Source organism: Alligator mississippiensis, chromosome 2 (assembly GCF_030867095.1).
Source record: "Alligator mississippiensis isolate rAllMis1 chromosome 2, rAllMis1, whole genome shotgun sequence".
NCBI classification, from domain to species: domain Eukaryota; kingdom Metazoa; phylum Chordata; order Crocodylia; family Alligatoridae; genus Alligator; species Alligator mississippiensis.
Window position 1 is genome coordinate 232151438 of NC_081825.1, and position 15657 is coordinate 232167094.

Below are 15657 nucleotides of genomic sequence, written 5' to 3' on the forward strand. Positions count from 1 at the left end.
AAAAAGGTCCTTGGGAGCCTCCCTTGCCATGACCGTAATTTCTTACACAATATGATGCCTCAGATGCATTTCTGCACCCTGAAAGGCTGGCATTGGGGAGGCTTTTTTTGGGATCAACATCCAGGGACACACCATTACAATGACCTCCTTTCTTCACCAGCTGAAGGACAATCTTTACTTTCGTTTGTATCTCTTGTTTCTATGTTCCAGCGAATAATTCCTGAAGCTCCTTTACTTGCAGCCTTGCAAATGCAATAATTTCTATGCACAAAACCTCAGAACTCTTGGACATGTATCACCTCAGGGATCAGTTCCTGGATTTTGCCAAATTTCTTCTGTATAGGATAAGAGGCTCTTTCTGCTTCTCTCTTGACTCACAGGTCATTGGCTCTTCAGCAGACAATCAGCCAGCTCTTATATTTTATGAACCCACATAGCTAAAGGACTGGGAATCCACTCCAAAGTCATTTTCCATAAGGATCTTATCAGAATTTGTTCTGAACCAAGTTATACATAAAGAGACCATAAGTGTGCTCAGACTCCACATCATGGTTATTGGCTACAACCAGCAACTTTGCTCACTCACCATGCAAGCACAGGCAATATACTTGTCACGGCGGGGTCCTCACGGAGGGCCGTGATCTCCTTAAGGCCCTCTCACCGCGCTACTCTGGCCCGAGGGCACCCTCCATTCTCGCCCGCCACGTCTTGATGGAATATATAATAGGGAGGCTGCCTTGTGTTTCCTCGGGCCTGTCAGCTACTGGACCCCTCGTGGGTCTCCCCGTACAATGGGCGCTACCCAAGCGTCCTAGCCTTATGGGCTATGCGTGGCTCCTACCTCCCCTGATACCACGTCCCAAACCTCGCAGATGTAAAGGACGTTGTTCAGTCTATACGCCCGCTTCCCGGGCCTCCTCTCTACTGTGGCCCACTCTGGGCTCCCTGTCTCGTGCCCAGCCTCTTGCTGGGACTCCCGTCTAGCCCACTCTGGGCCTCCCCTGCCGGTGTGGTTCCGCTTCGGGACTTTCTAGCGGGCCTCCGGTCCTATGGGCCAACCGCACGGACACCCTCCCTGACTCTGGCTCCCTGCGCTGCTACTCCCTGTCCTCTCAGGGGCAACTGCAGCGCACTGCCTTGGTCTGAGGGGTATTGCCGCACTAGCCTGCGGCCGGGCTCGCTATGCCCGTGTGCCCACACTGGGCTACTCAATAAAACCCAATGGTGTTCCCCCTCTCTGGGGCTCGCCGCGCCCGCACTGGGCTACTCAATAACGTACAAGGGCGTTCCCCCTCTCTGGGGGCTCGCCGCGCCCACACTGGGCTGTTCAATAACGTGCAAGGGCGTTCCCCCTTTTCCTGGGGCTCGCCGCGCCCACACTGGGCTACTCAATAATGTACAAGGGTGTTCCCCCTCTCTGGGGCTCGCCGCGCCCACACTGGGCTACTCAATAATACACAAGGGCGTTCCCCCTCTCTGGGGGCTCGCCGCGCCCCCACCGGGCTACTCAATAAAATACAATGGCATTCCCCCTCTCTGGGGCTCGCCGCGCCCACACTGGTCTCCTCAGTAATACCTCCCCTTTCCTGGGGCCGGGGGCTATGTTCCCCCCCACACGCAATCCGGGGTCTCGGTCCCCGTCCGCAACCTACGGGTTGCGCCCGCGACCCACTGGCCGTGCTCCTCGCCGCCAGTTGCTCATACACTGGCGTGCGAGCTGCGCCTTCCCTGGCGCTAGGGCACCCCACACTCTCTGGGGTCCCTGTGATTGAGGCCTCCTCCAACCCCTACAGCCTCGCCCAAGCCTCCGGGTGTACTAACACAAACACAAAGCAAAACCACAAGCCCCTAGGCTGTAACACAAATGCAAGCCGCCTGGCCATAACTCCTCATCATAGCTCAAGCCTCCAGGGCTATCATGAGCTGTACTTGCGACTTAGGCTCCTTCCCATATCTCGGCCGAGGGAGCTCCTGCCTCTCCGGCTGCTGGCAGGGAACTGCCAGCCTGGCCTCAGCCCTGGGCTTTATAAGGACCAGGCCCTGCCCCCTACAGGCAGCTGGCTCCGCTTGGTTGCTCTGGCAACCCACAGCTGTGCTCACTTGGTTCTGCCAGGGCTCTCTCCCTGGCAGTTTCTCCTCTCTTAGGAGCAGGCACTAAGGTGCCCTGCGACAATACTGAAGACAGTATTTAAAAAAAACAGAGTGGAATTTCTCTCCTACAAGACAGATGTGTCCAGAGGGAAGGGGGAAAGAGAAGCAGGAGGAGGGGTCAGGGGGCTTTGGGATTTATTCACAAAGAATGCCTCATTGTGGAAGACAGGGCCTCAAGCCCAGACACTACAGGACTGATCCGGTCTAGCAGGGATCTGTCTGGAGAAGTCTCTACTTGTGTGGGGAGAAGAAGCAACACAGAAGCCCCAGTAAGCCAACTGGGCAGACGTGCTTTCTTTTACAAAGTGAGGGTCTGCAAGCTGAGAACAACTGGTTTCCCTTTTGTGGTACCCAAAGGGTGTAAAGTCCCTTTCCAGATGGAACACAGTTACTTTTTGCTTATCAAGTTCATCCTAGAGTCATTCTGATAGAAGAGGAAACAAGTGGAAAGAATAAGCTTTGAACTCAAGACAATGCCAAAAAAATTCATCCCCTAATAAGATGTCACTAGGCAAGGTGATTACTGCTCACTCTGGGCCCAAATTTGGTTTTAAACCCTAGAATAGTAACCAGATTAGGTGGAAGAGGAGAACTGCTGCTCTACCTACATGGGTAGAACCAGGGATGCTTCAAGGAGCATGTAGGTAGCACAGCTAAGGACTGGAGCTCTGCATATGAATCTGCAAATAACAAAGGCATCTCACAAAGAAAAAAGTGCTGCCCAGAACATTGTGGATCTTGGGAGAAGTCAGAATTGAGAAAGCTCTGGGAGGCATCACACACAAAATTCACATATCTGGTCAAAATAAAAGACTGAAATAAAAAGTTATGCTCTTAAATGTGCAAGTAATTAGGACCACCTGACTACATCCAATTATCCTACAAAGCAGAAGCAGATAGCCATAGACATTAGCTTGTCACCATAGTAACAAGAATGACCGGTTTTTTTTCCTATCTTTAATACACTGGTGATTTTCATACAAGTGAGACTGTATCACTCATCTTAAAAACACCCATCAACCTATACAACTGTCTATTCATTTTAGAATCTAATGCAAAAAAGGCCTTCTCTTCAGACATTCTCCTTGTACTTGCTCTGGTTTCCGTCTCAATAGCCCTTCTATATTCCTCCCTTGGGATTCCCTGTCCTGCTGGGACACTTTCCAGAATTTCAGAAGTGCTGGTGGAAGGCTCCTGAAACATGTAGCACCCTTGCCACTTTTTGCTGCAATTATCATAGATTTTATAGACATTAGGGGCTGGAAGGGACCTCACAAGATCATCAAGGCCAGCCATAGGCAGGAAGTCTGCTGGGGTCAAATCATCCCAGCAAGATAAGCATCCAAAGGCATTTAGACCGAGTCCAGAGTATGTGCTTACACCACCTCCCGATGCATGGTTGTCATGGGGGACTTCAACCTCTCTGACATCTCATGGGAAGAGCACACAACTGAATTCCTCTTGGTTGGGAGGTCTGTAATAGACTCCTACAATTATATCCCCCTTTCCCATGCTCTCCCTGTATTTCAGCCCAAAGGCTCTCAAGACGCCCTCCTTGGATGCTAAACTCGGTTTGAAGGGAAGTGTACAGTTCCTTCACATAGAGAGCTACATCTCCACCCCTCTTTCCAACACGGTCTCTCCTGTACAAAGTATAGTCTTCTATACCAATGGACCAGTCACATAGGTAGAGTCCCACCACCAGCGTTTCCTCTAAGCTGTGTGGTGTATGCAACCGCGTAGGTGCACCTGCCAGTGTGGCATGAGTGAGCCTGTGTGGCTGCTCACACTCTGCAGTTTACAGGGAATGCTGCCCACCAGGTCTCCGTTATCCCTACAAGATCATAATCTTTGTCGCTCAAGAGAAGGACCAGTTCCTCTTGTTTGTTTCCCAAATTCCTGGCATTTCTGTACAGGCAGCTGAGCCTCCCATGGGAAGCCCTGGGCTTCCCTGTGTACTGGGATGTGATCTTTCCTTGGGCTGCTGTTGGAGTAAGTTCCCTTGGGCTACCTAACCTGTTAATACTGTGGCTGACATGACCTGGGCTAGAACTGTTAATTGACTGACCATCCCCCAGTGAACCTAGTTTAAATCCCTGTCAAGCAAGTCATCCATTCTGTTAATTGTTACATAAATGTAACACATGGAGAGGGCACCACAGTTTTGTCGGCAGCTCATTATCTGTTTCCCCTTGCTTCAGCTTCTTTATCTCTTTTCAGATCTCATCTGAAGGTATCTTTCTCCCACTGCCTGCAATTCTGTCTCTCAGGCCTGCAAATTATATATTTTTTATTTTCTCACTTAATATTAAGTGGTTTCAAGGTATAGTTTGCAGGAAAGATATTATACTAAATACTGCTGCAAAGGGCAGCAGTAAAAAAACCCCCATACTTGAAATTTACTTTCACACACTTAAAAAATTATACCCTTCTAGGAACCTTCTGCACTTGGAGACAATGTATTCCACTCCTCCTTTCTGGTATTAGAGATTCAAATGTACTTTAAAACATGAAAAAATAAGCATGCTGGGTCTCAATAAGGGCTGGCTCATTTTCACCAAGCCTGAATATGTGGTGGTTAAGAACTCTCTCTCAACCAAGGTGTTTTCCTTTAAGGGTACAGTGCAGAAATCCAAAACAGACTAAAGGCCAAACCTGTGAGTTCCATTCCCTTATCTTTAATTTTTTAAAACACTCAAAGGCCAAAACCATCCCTAGGGTAACAGCACTGGATTTCAGCAGGGTTATGCTGGAGATTAATTTGGTCTTCACTTGGGTCCCAGAATTAAAATAGCATGTGCTGGCAGAAGTGTGTAGGAATCCTGAATAGAAGGTCTGTATTATGCCTAGATGCTGGTGCTATCAGCTCCTCACTTCAGTAAGTGCTAAATTTAGTCAAGCTAGTCTAAAAATTAAAACTCAGACAAACAACTGCTTGTATCCAACATTTTAAACTCCTCATTGGCCTCCTACAGATAAAGAAATGGAATACTAGCCAACAGCTATGATATGATATTTATGGCTTCATTTAAAAAAATATTGCAAAAGGATTTGAGTGACAGTGAAGGGAGAAGAGCTCTTAAGGCCATTCAAAAGCAAGCTCTACAAGTTGTTTGTGCACCTCCTCTTCCATATGTGATCTCATAGTATCTCTGAGCAACTCCAGCAATTGTTTGGATTTAAAAAAAAAAAGTGTTATGAAAGCATCTTCATTTTGAGCTGCCTTTAATACAGGGGCAGGCAATTATTTCAGGCAGAGGGCCGCTTACTGAGTTTTGGCAAGCCATTGAGGGCTGCATGACAGGCGGCCAGGGGCAGATAAATATTAATTTTTTAAATTTTTTAGGGGCCACGCAGGCTGGATAGAATGGCCTGGTGGGCTGCATCCAGCCTGCAGGCCACATTTTGCCCACCCCTGCTTTAATACAATAAATAGTCATCTCCTTTTCATTTTTCTCTTCTACCAGCTCCGCCTGCCTCTGCCTTGCACATACTTTTCTACCAAATGGCTGCTTCCTCTTTTTATACCTCTCCATACATCGTCTACCATCTCCTGATGTTCTTCTCCCTTCTCCCAGTTCAAGCTACTTATCCACATAGCTGTTTTCTTTCTTCCTGTCTCTGCTCCACACTTCCCTGGATATTTCTTTCTTTCAGCTGGTACTTGGATCCTCTTATCAAGTACATTCTATGAGACCTTAGAGGCAGCTAAACTGTTTTTTCTCTTGTGCAGATGGCTATGTTATTGGCCACTAGATTTTTCTTTACCATTAAGAGCTTGGGCACTGTGAGAAAAGCTGGAGACAAGACAAGGCCACCACCATACGATCTATGTGCAGACCAGTTTCAGCACTAATGCACACAAAGGGCGTCTATAAAAGTGCTCGGGGGTGTGGGGATGTGTTTTAATTAGAGCAGCTCCTGAAAGTTGCTCCAATCAATATGCTGCAGCACCATGTGTATTCAGTGCCCGGCATTTCAAAATGGCCACGGGGACGCTTTAACTAAAGCTTGTTAGACAAGTTTTAGTTAAAGCGCCCCTGTTGCCGTTTTGAAACGAGACACGCTACAAACATGTGACCGTGAGGCACGCTGCAGCATTCCAATTCGAATGCTCCAGCAAACTTCATTAATTGAGTCTGCTCCAACACATTCCAATTAGAATGCGTCAGAGCACATGTATGGGCACTTAAGAGAGAAGAGCCACGCGCATGATCAGAGGTCAGGGAAGCAGACCCTATGATGACCAGCTGAGAGCCCTGGGGCTCTTTAGCCTGGAAAAGTGCAGGCTCAGGGGTGATCTGATGGCCACCTATAAGTTTATCAGGGGTGACCACCAGTATCTGGGGGAACGTTTGTTCACCAGAGCGCCCCAAGGGATGACGACTAGGTCTAACGGTCATAAACTACGACAAGACCGTTTCAGGCTGGACATAAGGAAGAATTTCTTTACTGTCCGAGCCCCCAAGGTCTGGAACAGCCTGCCACCGGAGGTGGTTCAAGCGCCTACATTGAACACCTTCAAGAGCAAACTGGATGCTTATCTTGCTGGGATCCTATGACCCCAGCTGAGTTCCTGCCCTTTGGGCAGGGGGCTGGATTCGATGATCTTCCGAGGTCCCTTCCAGCCCTAATGTCTATGAAATCTATGAAAGGATGGTGCCTCTAACAGTAAAGTGGCGCTGATCAGCATTTGAAAAGAGCAAGAACTGCCAACAGATTTGGGTGTACCCAAGGCATTCTGGCCCCTAAACAAGGAACATTACCAGCTGAGCCAGAATGAGATACAATAGCCAAAGGGAAGATATTTGGCTACTTTAATAAACTCTAATAAACTCCAGGCAACTCCATACATGAAAGTTTCTTTTTCCTTGATTTGTTCCCACTGTGTGATCTTAAGGACTTTATTTGTTTCAAAACAGCTAAGCAAGTTCCATCACATACACTGACTCAACAGGAACTGTCTTTTAAGGAAGCGCTCAAGCAGAGCCATCTTTGAAACAGTTTTACAACCTATAAAGGGACTCTTAATTAAACCAACCATTTAAACCACAAAGCAAAGAGAAACATAAGACTACACAAAGGCAATGCAGGGGATGTTTCTACCACAGCTAATCCAACAGACTAAGCACAGTCATGCAGAAAGGATTCACAGGGTGAAGGGTCAGTATATCCAAAATCCAAGAGGGAAGACTTTCAACTGCATTGCAATAAGTTCACAAAGCCAAAAATTCCTTTGGCAGTACTGTACTTAAAACAGCAGCAGGCAAGCAATTGGAAAATGAGCATTAATGACCTCCCTTAAGACCAGACAACACACTTTGTCCAGTGTCCATATTTGTAAAATTATGCGACTCGGATACTATCTTCTGTTTTAACATGCAGATCTGCCACGAGACTATAAAAGAAAACCAGAAGAAAAGGAGAGAAGCCAACTAAAAAGGAGAGGAAAAAGAGGAACTAAAATAAGATTCAAAAGGGCTGTTAGTAGCTGTAATGGGAGTGATGGAGATGGGCACTAGGCCATATTCCCAGGGATTTGGGACAGGACGCATCCCTAAGATGCAGACTATTAAAATATTTCTTGGCAGGGTTAAATTCATTCAGTTAAATTTATAATCAACTCAGAGCATTTACTTATACTCAAATAACCTCAACTGCAGCCACGTGCACTCAAGAGACTCTTATAAAGCCATTCAGCAAGTGATTTGAAGCAGTAGCAGTTTTCCTAGGTAGAAATTTGGCTATAGTTTATATCAATGAAAACGGGGAAAGAGTGATTTAATTCTATTGCAGCAGCATGCAAAACATGCCCAGTGCTCTACCTAAGTTTAAGACAACAGTTTCTATTGTTAAGGAACAAAAATACAGTTTCTTTTATGTCCCCAGTGCAAGGGCTATTCTTCTTTATGGAGAGCAAATTCAGAAGTCTAACAAACATGTACTTCTCTTGGCATTGCAGGTGGCTTCTGGTTCCCGAAAATTCTGTAAATGCTTAAAATGTGCTATAAAGACAGAACATTTTAACACCTTGCAGTGTCCTTTCCCTTCTGAAATGTGTACAAAGATAAGCTAACTTACACAATTCTACTTATACATTTCTTTTTCATTTTACAAACATTTTAAGACACTTCTATACAAAAATTAGAAATAGGCCCAGTACTTCAGTCAGATATAGACTAAAAAGCAACTCCTTGAAGACTTGGCAAAAGGTTTTCCTGATTTCAGACCATAATATTAGAAATCTCATGAGACCACATAACATAGCTGTCAACTGGGGCCAAAAAAACCCAAACAAAACCAAACAACAACGACAACATCTCAAAAATAGGTTCCTTATGCAGGAGAATTTCAAACTGACAAAATTCAGACCTCACTCATTTCCCATAGGCCCCTGGAAACTGAAAGGAATTTAGACTGAAATGTCTACTTTTACTGATCTCTAATAAAACCAATATACAGTGTTATGGGTTAATATAATAATTTTAATATGGCATTAATATATTAAAATACCAAAACTTAAAACCAGAAATATGATTCTGGTATTACAGTGTCTTTGAACACATGGAAAATAAACAGGCAGCCATAAATAAAGAGCTGAATAAAAGACAAAAGCCCTCTCTCCTTCATAAGCCAAGTAACTGAAGATATTGACCACAGGATGGTGGCTCCAAAACAGCAGAACACTTGATGGTGACGAGCTGACAGCTGCTGCTCACTTGTTGCTAACTCTGCTTTTTATAGACATTAAAAAAATTACACTCAAGATAAAAAACAAACACACTCTAACATGTTATTTTTCCATCTGTACCACTTTTGTAGTGCCTACAGAAGTGCAATGAGAAATAGGAGTTCATGTAAGAGCGATTGAGATGAAAGGTGTCCACAAAAATCAGACAGATGCACTCTCCAATAAAGCATAATTCTTGCTCTGAAATAATTTGAGTTTGCCTGCTCTAAAATTCTAACAGGTCCTAGGACACAAACCTGCTTGGAGTCAGATGGCTAACAGACATGTCCCCTTCCATTAGAAATACAAGACGGGACAAAGGAACTTCTCTTTGGAAAACAAGTCATGAGCAAGATTAACCTACTGTTTTCATATCCATTTTTAAAAGGATAAATCTATTTTATGACAATGAATCTTACCTTTATAATCTTTTCAACTCCAGAGGAACAGATCATATAGGTATGAGGATTAAATCGGACTTGGTTTACAATTGACCGATGACCTTTCAAAACCATAAAGGCACCATTAACAACCCTGCCGATCCCACCTAGAAAAACAAAAGAAAAAAAACAAACAAACACACAACTGATTTGGAGCATAAGTGTATTTAACAGTATACTTTAACGCTATTCTGTAATAAATTTAAAGCTTAGACTGATAACAGAATACTAACCTGGTATATAAAGTTAATAAAGAGAAAAGAAAACAAAAGGTAGGGCAGAGTGGTTCTGTTTGTGATTATGGACCAGATACTATTTCACTAATTAGGCATGTCAATGTGATCCTATTCCAACCATCTGGAGTACCCCAAAAAAACATTCATGCAAAAAGAACAGGTTGTCCTGTTTTCTTTGTTGTCCTTTGTGACCTAAGCTTAAACTTGAGAAAAGGACATGTTACAAAAGAAGACCTCTAAATAGTTTTTCAGGGACTCAAGCAGGGTAGGAATAGTCACACTTAGATACTTAAGTGCCCCTTATCTGTCCAAGAAGCAGAATGAGAACTGGCCCTAAATTGACAGTGAATTTGCACTGGGAGGAGACTCTAATCTCCGTAATCCTAAACGGATGCTAGAGGCTCTGGATCCCAGTATGACAAATGTGTATGCATGTCAAAGAAACGTAACACATTTGGCAAGAAACTGTTTAAGCCACTAATGGCAGAGCCTGAAGCTGATAAAAAATGTACAGAGGCTATTGGCCCCATAATTCATGTGCTTCATTGTGTCAGAGATGGAATAAAAATTGCAAGGAAACTTCTGGGCAATGACATTAACAAGAATATTGTTCTGCAGTGTGTTACTGAAATGACCTCTTCTTGGCTGATACATGGGAATTCAATGATAGGCTTCCAGATTTAACAGCATGAGCTGCTATGGATTAAGCTACAAAGCCCAGAGTATGTAACCAAGTGCTGTAATAACTCATATCCTCTAGATCAGGGCTGTGCAACTGGCAATCCACGGGTGGTTAAAACTGCATCCCACAGGGCTTGTTAGTATGGTTGCTGGAACTACTGTATTGGTGAAGCTCTGGAGCACCAAGGGAGTGAACACCACCTCTGTTTGCCCCCTCACCTCCCACCCTCTTGCTTACTGCCGAATTCAGGGGTTTTTGTCACTGTTGGAGGTGTATCATTCAGCCTGGGAGAATCTTGCAAGCTGGATTCAGCCCACAGTGTCAAATGAGTTGGACAACACTGCTATAAATTGTGTAGCGGGGTACCTAGAACACATACTCACCTGTCCTTTTTACATCGATTCCTTGCCCCCAAGGCAGAGGAACTAAACAACATGGCATTTACATAAAAGGGAGCACCAGAAAACTACTGCAGTTCCTGTAATACCATTTGTGATTGGTATCCAGGTTGTAGCCATATTGGTCTAGAGGCAAAAGCAATCAAAACTTGTGGTAGAGGTGATTAGACCAACTAGATTTTTGCAAAAAATGTCTTTAATTGCAAGCTTTCGGGTACAAGCACCTTTCTTTAGGCATAGGAGAAAAGATTGTAAAAGTTTTCCTAGGTAGAAATGAAAGAGTGTTTCCTGGGTAGAAATGAAACAGTGTGTGTAGACACACAAATTCTCCTGGATAGAAATAAAAGTTCATCTATCTATCATTTCTACCCAGGAGAATTTTTACAAGTTTCACATGAAAAAAAATGTCTTTAATTGCAAGCCACACACACACCTTCATATATATTCTTCAGTTCATATATATGAAGAAGCTCATACAAGTTGGCGTAAATATAATATAATATAATATATGCAAGCTTATTAATTGCAAGCTTTCAGGCACAAGCACCCTTCTTCAGTTCATATATATGAAGAAGCTCATACAAGTTGGCTTATATGATATTAATATAATATAATTTAAGCCAACTTGTATGAGCTTCTTCATATATATGAACTGAAGAAGGGTGCTTGTGCCTGAAAGCTTGCAATTAAAGAATTTTTTGCAAAAATCTAGTTGGTCTAATAAAAGATATCACCTCTACAACAAGTTCTGATTCCTTGCATTTGTGACTCACACTTAAGGAGCTCCTTGTGTTTCATCTTATTAGTTCTGTTTTCCAAACCAACACGACTACAAGTATATCCCTGAAATATGGAAGATATAATAATTAGCTGTTTGGAAATGTAAAACTTAATTGCTAAAGAGGAAATAAGCAAAATTCAACTCCCTGCTTGGCATCTGACACCTTCAGGGAAGAAACCTGCTGGAGTTTTATCTCTGTCTAATCTGCATATACATAGAGGAACTTATTCACAAATGGTTTTTGAGACTAAGGGGAACCCCAGCATCCTTTAACTCCCCTGTGCAAGATGACGTTTCTTTTCTACCTAGAAGAACTTTTACAATCTTTGAATTATCCTCTGCCTGACTGTTTGGACCCGAAAGCTTGTAAAGAGTTTTGTCTGCCCCCATTTTAGACATTGGGTTCTTTATGCACATACGAAGAACCAACATGTATTTATATACAGATATAATGTTTGAAGAAGATGCACACTTACATATTCAGGTATACAAGTAAATGCACATGCCATGATGAAGAACAGGAATGAAAGTGGTACTGATCTTTAAAATACAAAATTAAAACTACCATGTAGGAATGCAAATGGATCAACCAAAGATGAATTCTTGGGTGAGAAGTACAGTATCTAGAAAGCGGAAGGCAGTTTTCTAATTTATGCTGCCTCCCTAATCCTATTCATATGCATGTGTGTGCATACATGCACACACCCACACCTTATTAGTTTGAACTTGAATGCTTTCCCCCTAAAGGTATAAAGTTTCTTTCTTCCTTTTGTTTCCACACTCAAATTACTAGATTGTTAGGGGCTGGAAGGGACCTTGCAGATCATCGGGTCCAGCCCTCCTGTACTAGGCAGGAAGACAACTGCGGTCAAATGACGCCAGCGAGGTGACTGTCCAGTCTTCTCTGAATCATACTGCTGTAGCTCGATTTCTATTTTGTGCTGCTTAACTAGAAACTATTTCCCTGAAATGGAGAATAGTGAGTTTCCATAAACAAGCAAAACAAAACAGTCACGTCCTATAGAAAAAGTTGTACTGATACTAAACAACAAGCAGAAAACAAAACAAGACTCCTGGGAGGCTCCAACGAAATACAGATTTAAGGGCAGCCTTTCTTTGTTGGCACAAAGACTTCATCTACCCATTTCAGTTCCAAATCTTTCCCCCTGAATGAAAACTCATATTCTGATTTCTTACTCTACACTGTGGTACACAACATGCTTCTCTCTCAACATGCTAAGGTCTAAATGATGGATTGCTAGTGATAAAAATCCAAACAGAGGGACACAAGAACTGCCCATGCCCTAAACTTCAGGATGATATAGAAAGAAATGAATCCCCCATTAGTGTGTGTCAAACAGCCAACCAAAACTAAAACCAAGCAAAAAACCCGCCAAACTCCTTTCAAAACAGGGCCTAAGGAATTTTCAATGGTAAAAAGTGAATATGGAATATTGATCCTGCCAGGATGAGAATATGAAACAGGCTTGAAAGGGGAAGAGAGGAGGCCATGAACTCTAAGGCAAAAAAGGAGAAACTTCCACTCAGCCTAGTCAGGTTATATGCTTCTTCACTTACACAATGATGAGCTGCTGAAGATCCCAGTAGCTTATGAAAAGTTGGGAAAGATCCTCCTCCGCTGTTATGCCAGCAAAATCCCTCTTCTGGGGTGGCCACTGAGACGAAACCACGTGTGTGATACTTCAACTTACTTAAGTTTCCACAGAGAATATAAGAGAGGAACTAAACTGCCCTTAATTACACTAGTTGGATTTTGCTGATATGAAGTGGTGAGTTGACACAGATGCAACCAGAAGAACAGGACTCCAACTCCTTAATTTCAGATCAAGGTTTTTCACATTTCCTAATACAATCCTGATTCCTCAACAACCTTTTCATTCTGTTCCGTGCTAGGCATTCATGACTGCACTCATGGCTGACAGCAACTCACCCTCTTCCCACTGCATTCTTTCCAGCCAAGTCACAGCTGTTGATGCAGTAGCATGCATCAGGCCAAAAATGTGCAGGGTTACATCAAGTCTGTTTCTTGAAGTTCTTATCTCAGATTTGAGGAGAAGCATTCCAGGAAAATGGTCTCAGTAATGAAAAGAAATGAGCTACTCTGTAAATGTTTCCAACCCTACAAGCAATGCTCAGAAGCAAGTTCTTAAATTATCCAATGACACTACACCTAAAATTTACATAGCACAAGACTCAGGCTGACATGGGAAAATGCTTTGCAGAAGAAATGTTCCTAAGAGTCAGGCACTAGAGATATAATAAGGTACAGAATCATGATATTGTGGTTGTTATAATATTGTCTTGGGAGACAGACAACTTGCGGTCCACCTCCTAGGTTTGTGTCAAACTTCTTGTGTGATCATCAGGAAGTTACTTATCATTAGACTCTATATAGGAGCTAAGGTATAGATTTAATTCCCTTTTCTTTTTTCTTGTTTTTTTTTTTTTAAACTTAATAAGCTTTTCAGATTTCTTTCTTAAAAAAAAAAAAAAGTCTCCTTTCTAGAAGTTCAGAATTAGAGACAGGCTACCCCTAGTATGTTCCTTTCCAAAGAAAGGCTAAGTTTCAATATATGGCAGTCCCTATTACTCACTGGTTCAGTTACACTGGTAATTGCTTTCTGATCTACCTTGTACATGCTACTCAAGACTAAAGTCAAGAATAAGTCACTCTTAATGCTCTAGAAACAGCTTCTCCAAGAAAGTTTTTTTAAGGTGTTGACAATCTCTCGAAATAGTTTACCAACAAAACACCAAACAGCTGGAATGCAGGAACTAAGAGATGCATTGATAGTTCTGGTGACATCCAGTAACTAATTTTATTTTATTTTAATTTATTTTATTTTATATATTTCATTAATTATTGTCACTCAGAAAGAACCAACAGAACATCTAGTCTCACCTCCACAATGTCACAAGCTCCTAAATTTCACCCAGTTATCTTTGGGAAATTAATCCAATAACCTGTGCTCGACTACAGCTCTATTACAGCAGAATATACGTTTCAGCACTGAACGAACACATCTATGCTAAAGAAACTAGAGGCAGTCCTCGACTTACAATGTTTTGCACTTACAACATTTATAAACTGACACCCAGTTTCAACTTTCTGATGTCAGTTTGGACTTTACAACACTTGATCTGACGCGATGCCACACCAGCAAACAAGTTCGCTGTGTTGTCCATCTCCCTGGAGAACATCTATCCAAATTTCCTTGGACACTTTCTTTAAGAAAGCAGACAAGACTCCAGGAAAACCTGCAGCTAAGACACCTGAGAAGACTCCAGCCAGGAACCCTTCAAAAAGTCAGGCAAAGTCACCTCAAAGAAGTCCTTCCAAATCAATATGATTGCTATTTACAATATAAATACATTAATGTAGCTATATTAATCATGTATAATTGACTGAGTACAAAATTCTGGGTTATTTTTGGTGAAAATAGGGTATCAGGCCTTGGTTCAGGAACCAATCCCCCATTTATAACATTGTTTCCTATAGGAAAAACAGTTCCGAGTTAAGTTTTGACTTATGATGCAATTGGTTCTTGAAAACAGTGTCTTCAGTCCAACGACTGCCTGTACATTGCAAGCTAGCAAACTGCCTGTCAAGAACGACAGGGGAGGGGGCTGGTAGGGACGGAGTCCACTTCTGGCCCTGCTTCCTCCCCCGCCGTTGCTTTGGGTCTGGCCTCATTCCCCTCCCCACCCCCCAGGTCCAACCCCACTCGCCCCACTGCTTTGGGTCCAACCCCCCTCCCCTCCCCCTCCCAATGCTTTGGGTCCAAACCCCGCCCGACCACTTCGGGGCTGCCTGGCCTGTGTCTACCTGCCTCCCTGCTCCCCTCCCTCTGTCCTTGCCACTGCTTCCCCCTCCCTGCCAGTTGTTTTGGGGGACATCTGAGCCGGCCAGCAGGAAGGGGTGCCACCACTGCGATTCCCCCCACTTCACCCTCAGCCAGGGATGCATGGGGGAGTATCGCTGCTTGGATGGCCGGGGTGTGTTCCCTGCCGCCAAACTTCCCTTGCAGTGGTGCAAACTTAAGCATGTGCAGCCCAGATCACCCAGCCAATCACTGCCTGCCCCCTCAGCAGCACATGCACAGTTGACCAGAAGTGTTACAGGCAGACACACACACAAACACAGCCTTTTAATGATATCAGAATTTGAACAAAGCCTAACAAAATACATTAGCTATTTCTTGTATGATTTTCCTTATA

The 15657-nt window shown here is 43.5% G+C and overlaps 1 protein-coding gene and 1 long non-coding RNA gene across 4 annotated transcripts in view; one reads left to right on the forward strand and one right to left on the reverse strand.

Moving 5' to 3' along the window:
• The window catches only part of LOC106739448 (uncharacterized), a 75747-nt gene that overhangs the window by 52701 nt on the left and 7389 nt on the right, over positions 1–15657 (forward strand). The window lies entirely within an intron of this gene.
• DCAF5 (DDB1 and CUL4 associated factor 5) overlaps positions 1–15657 on the reverse strand; it is a 107803-nt gene that overhangs the window by 5862 nt on the left and 86284 nt on the right. For both annotated transcript variants that reach the window (XM_059722899.1, XM_019476930.2), the window contains one exon: positions 9301–9428. In XM_059722899.1, coding sequence (XP_059578882.1) covers positions 9301–9428 — 128 coding nt within the window. The remainder of the gene's footprint in view (positions 1–9300; positions 9429–15657) is intronic.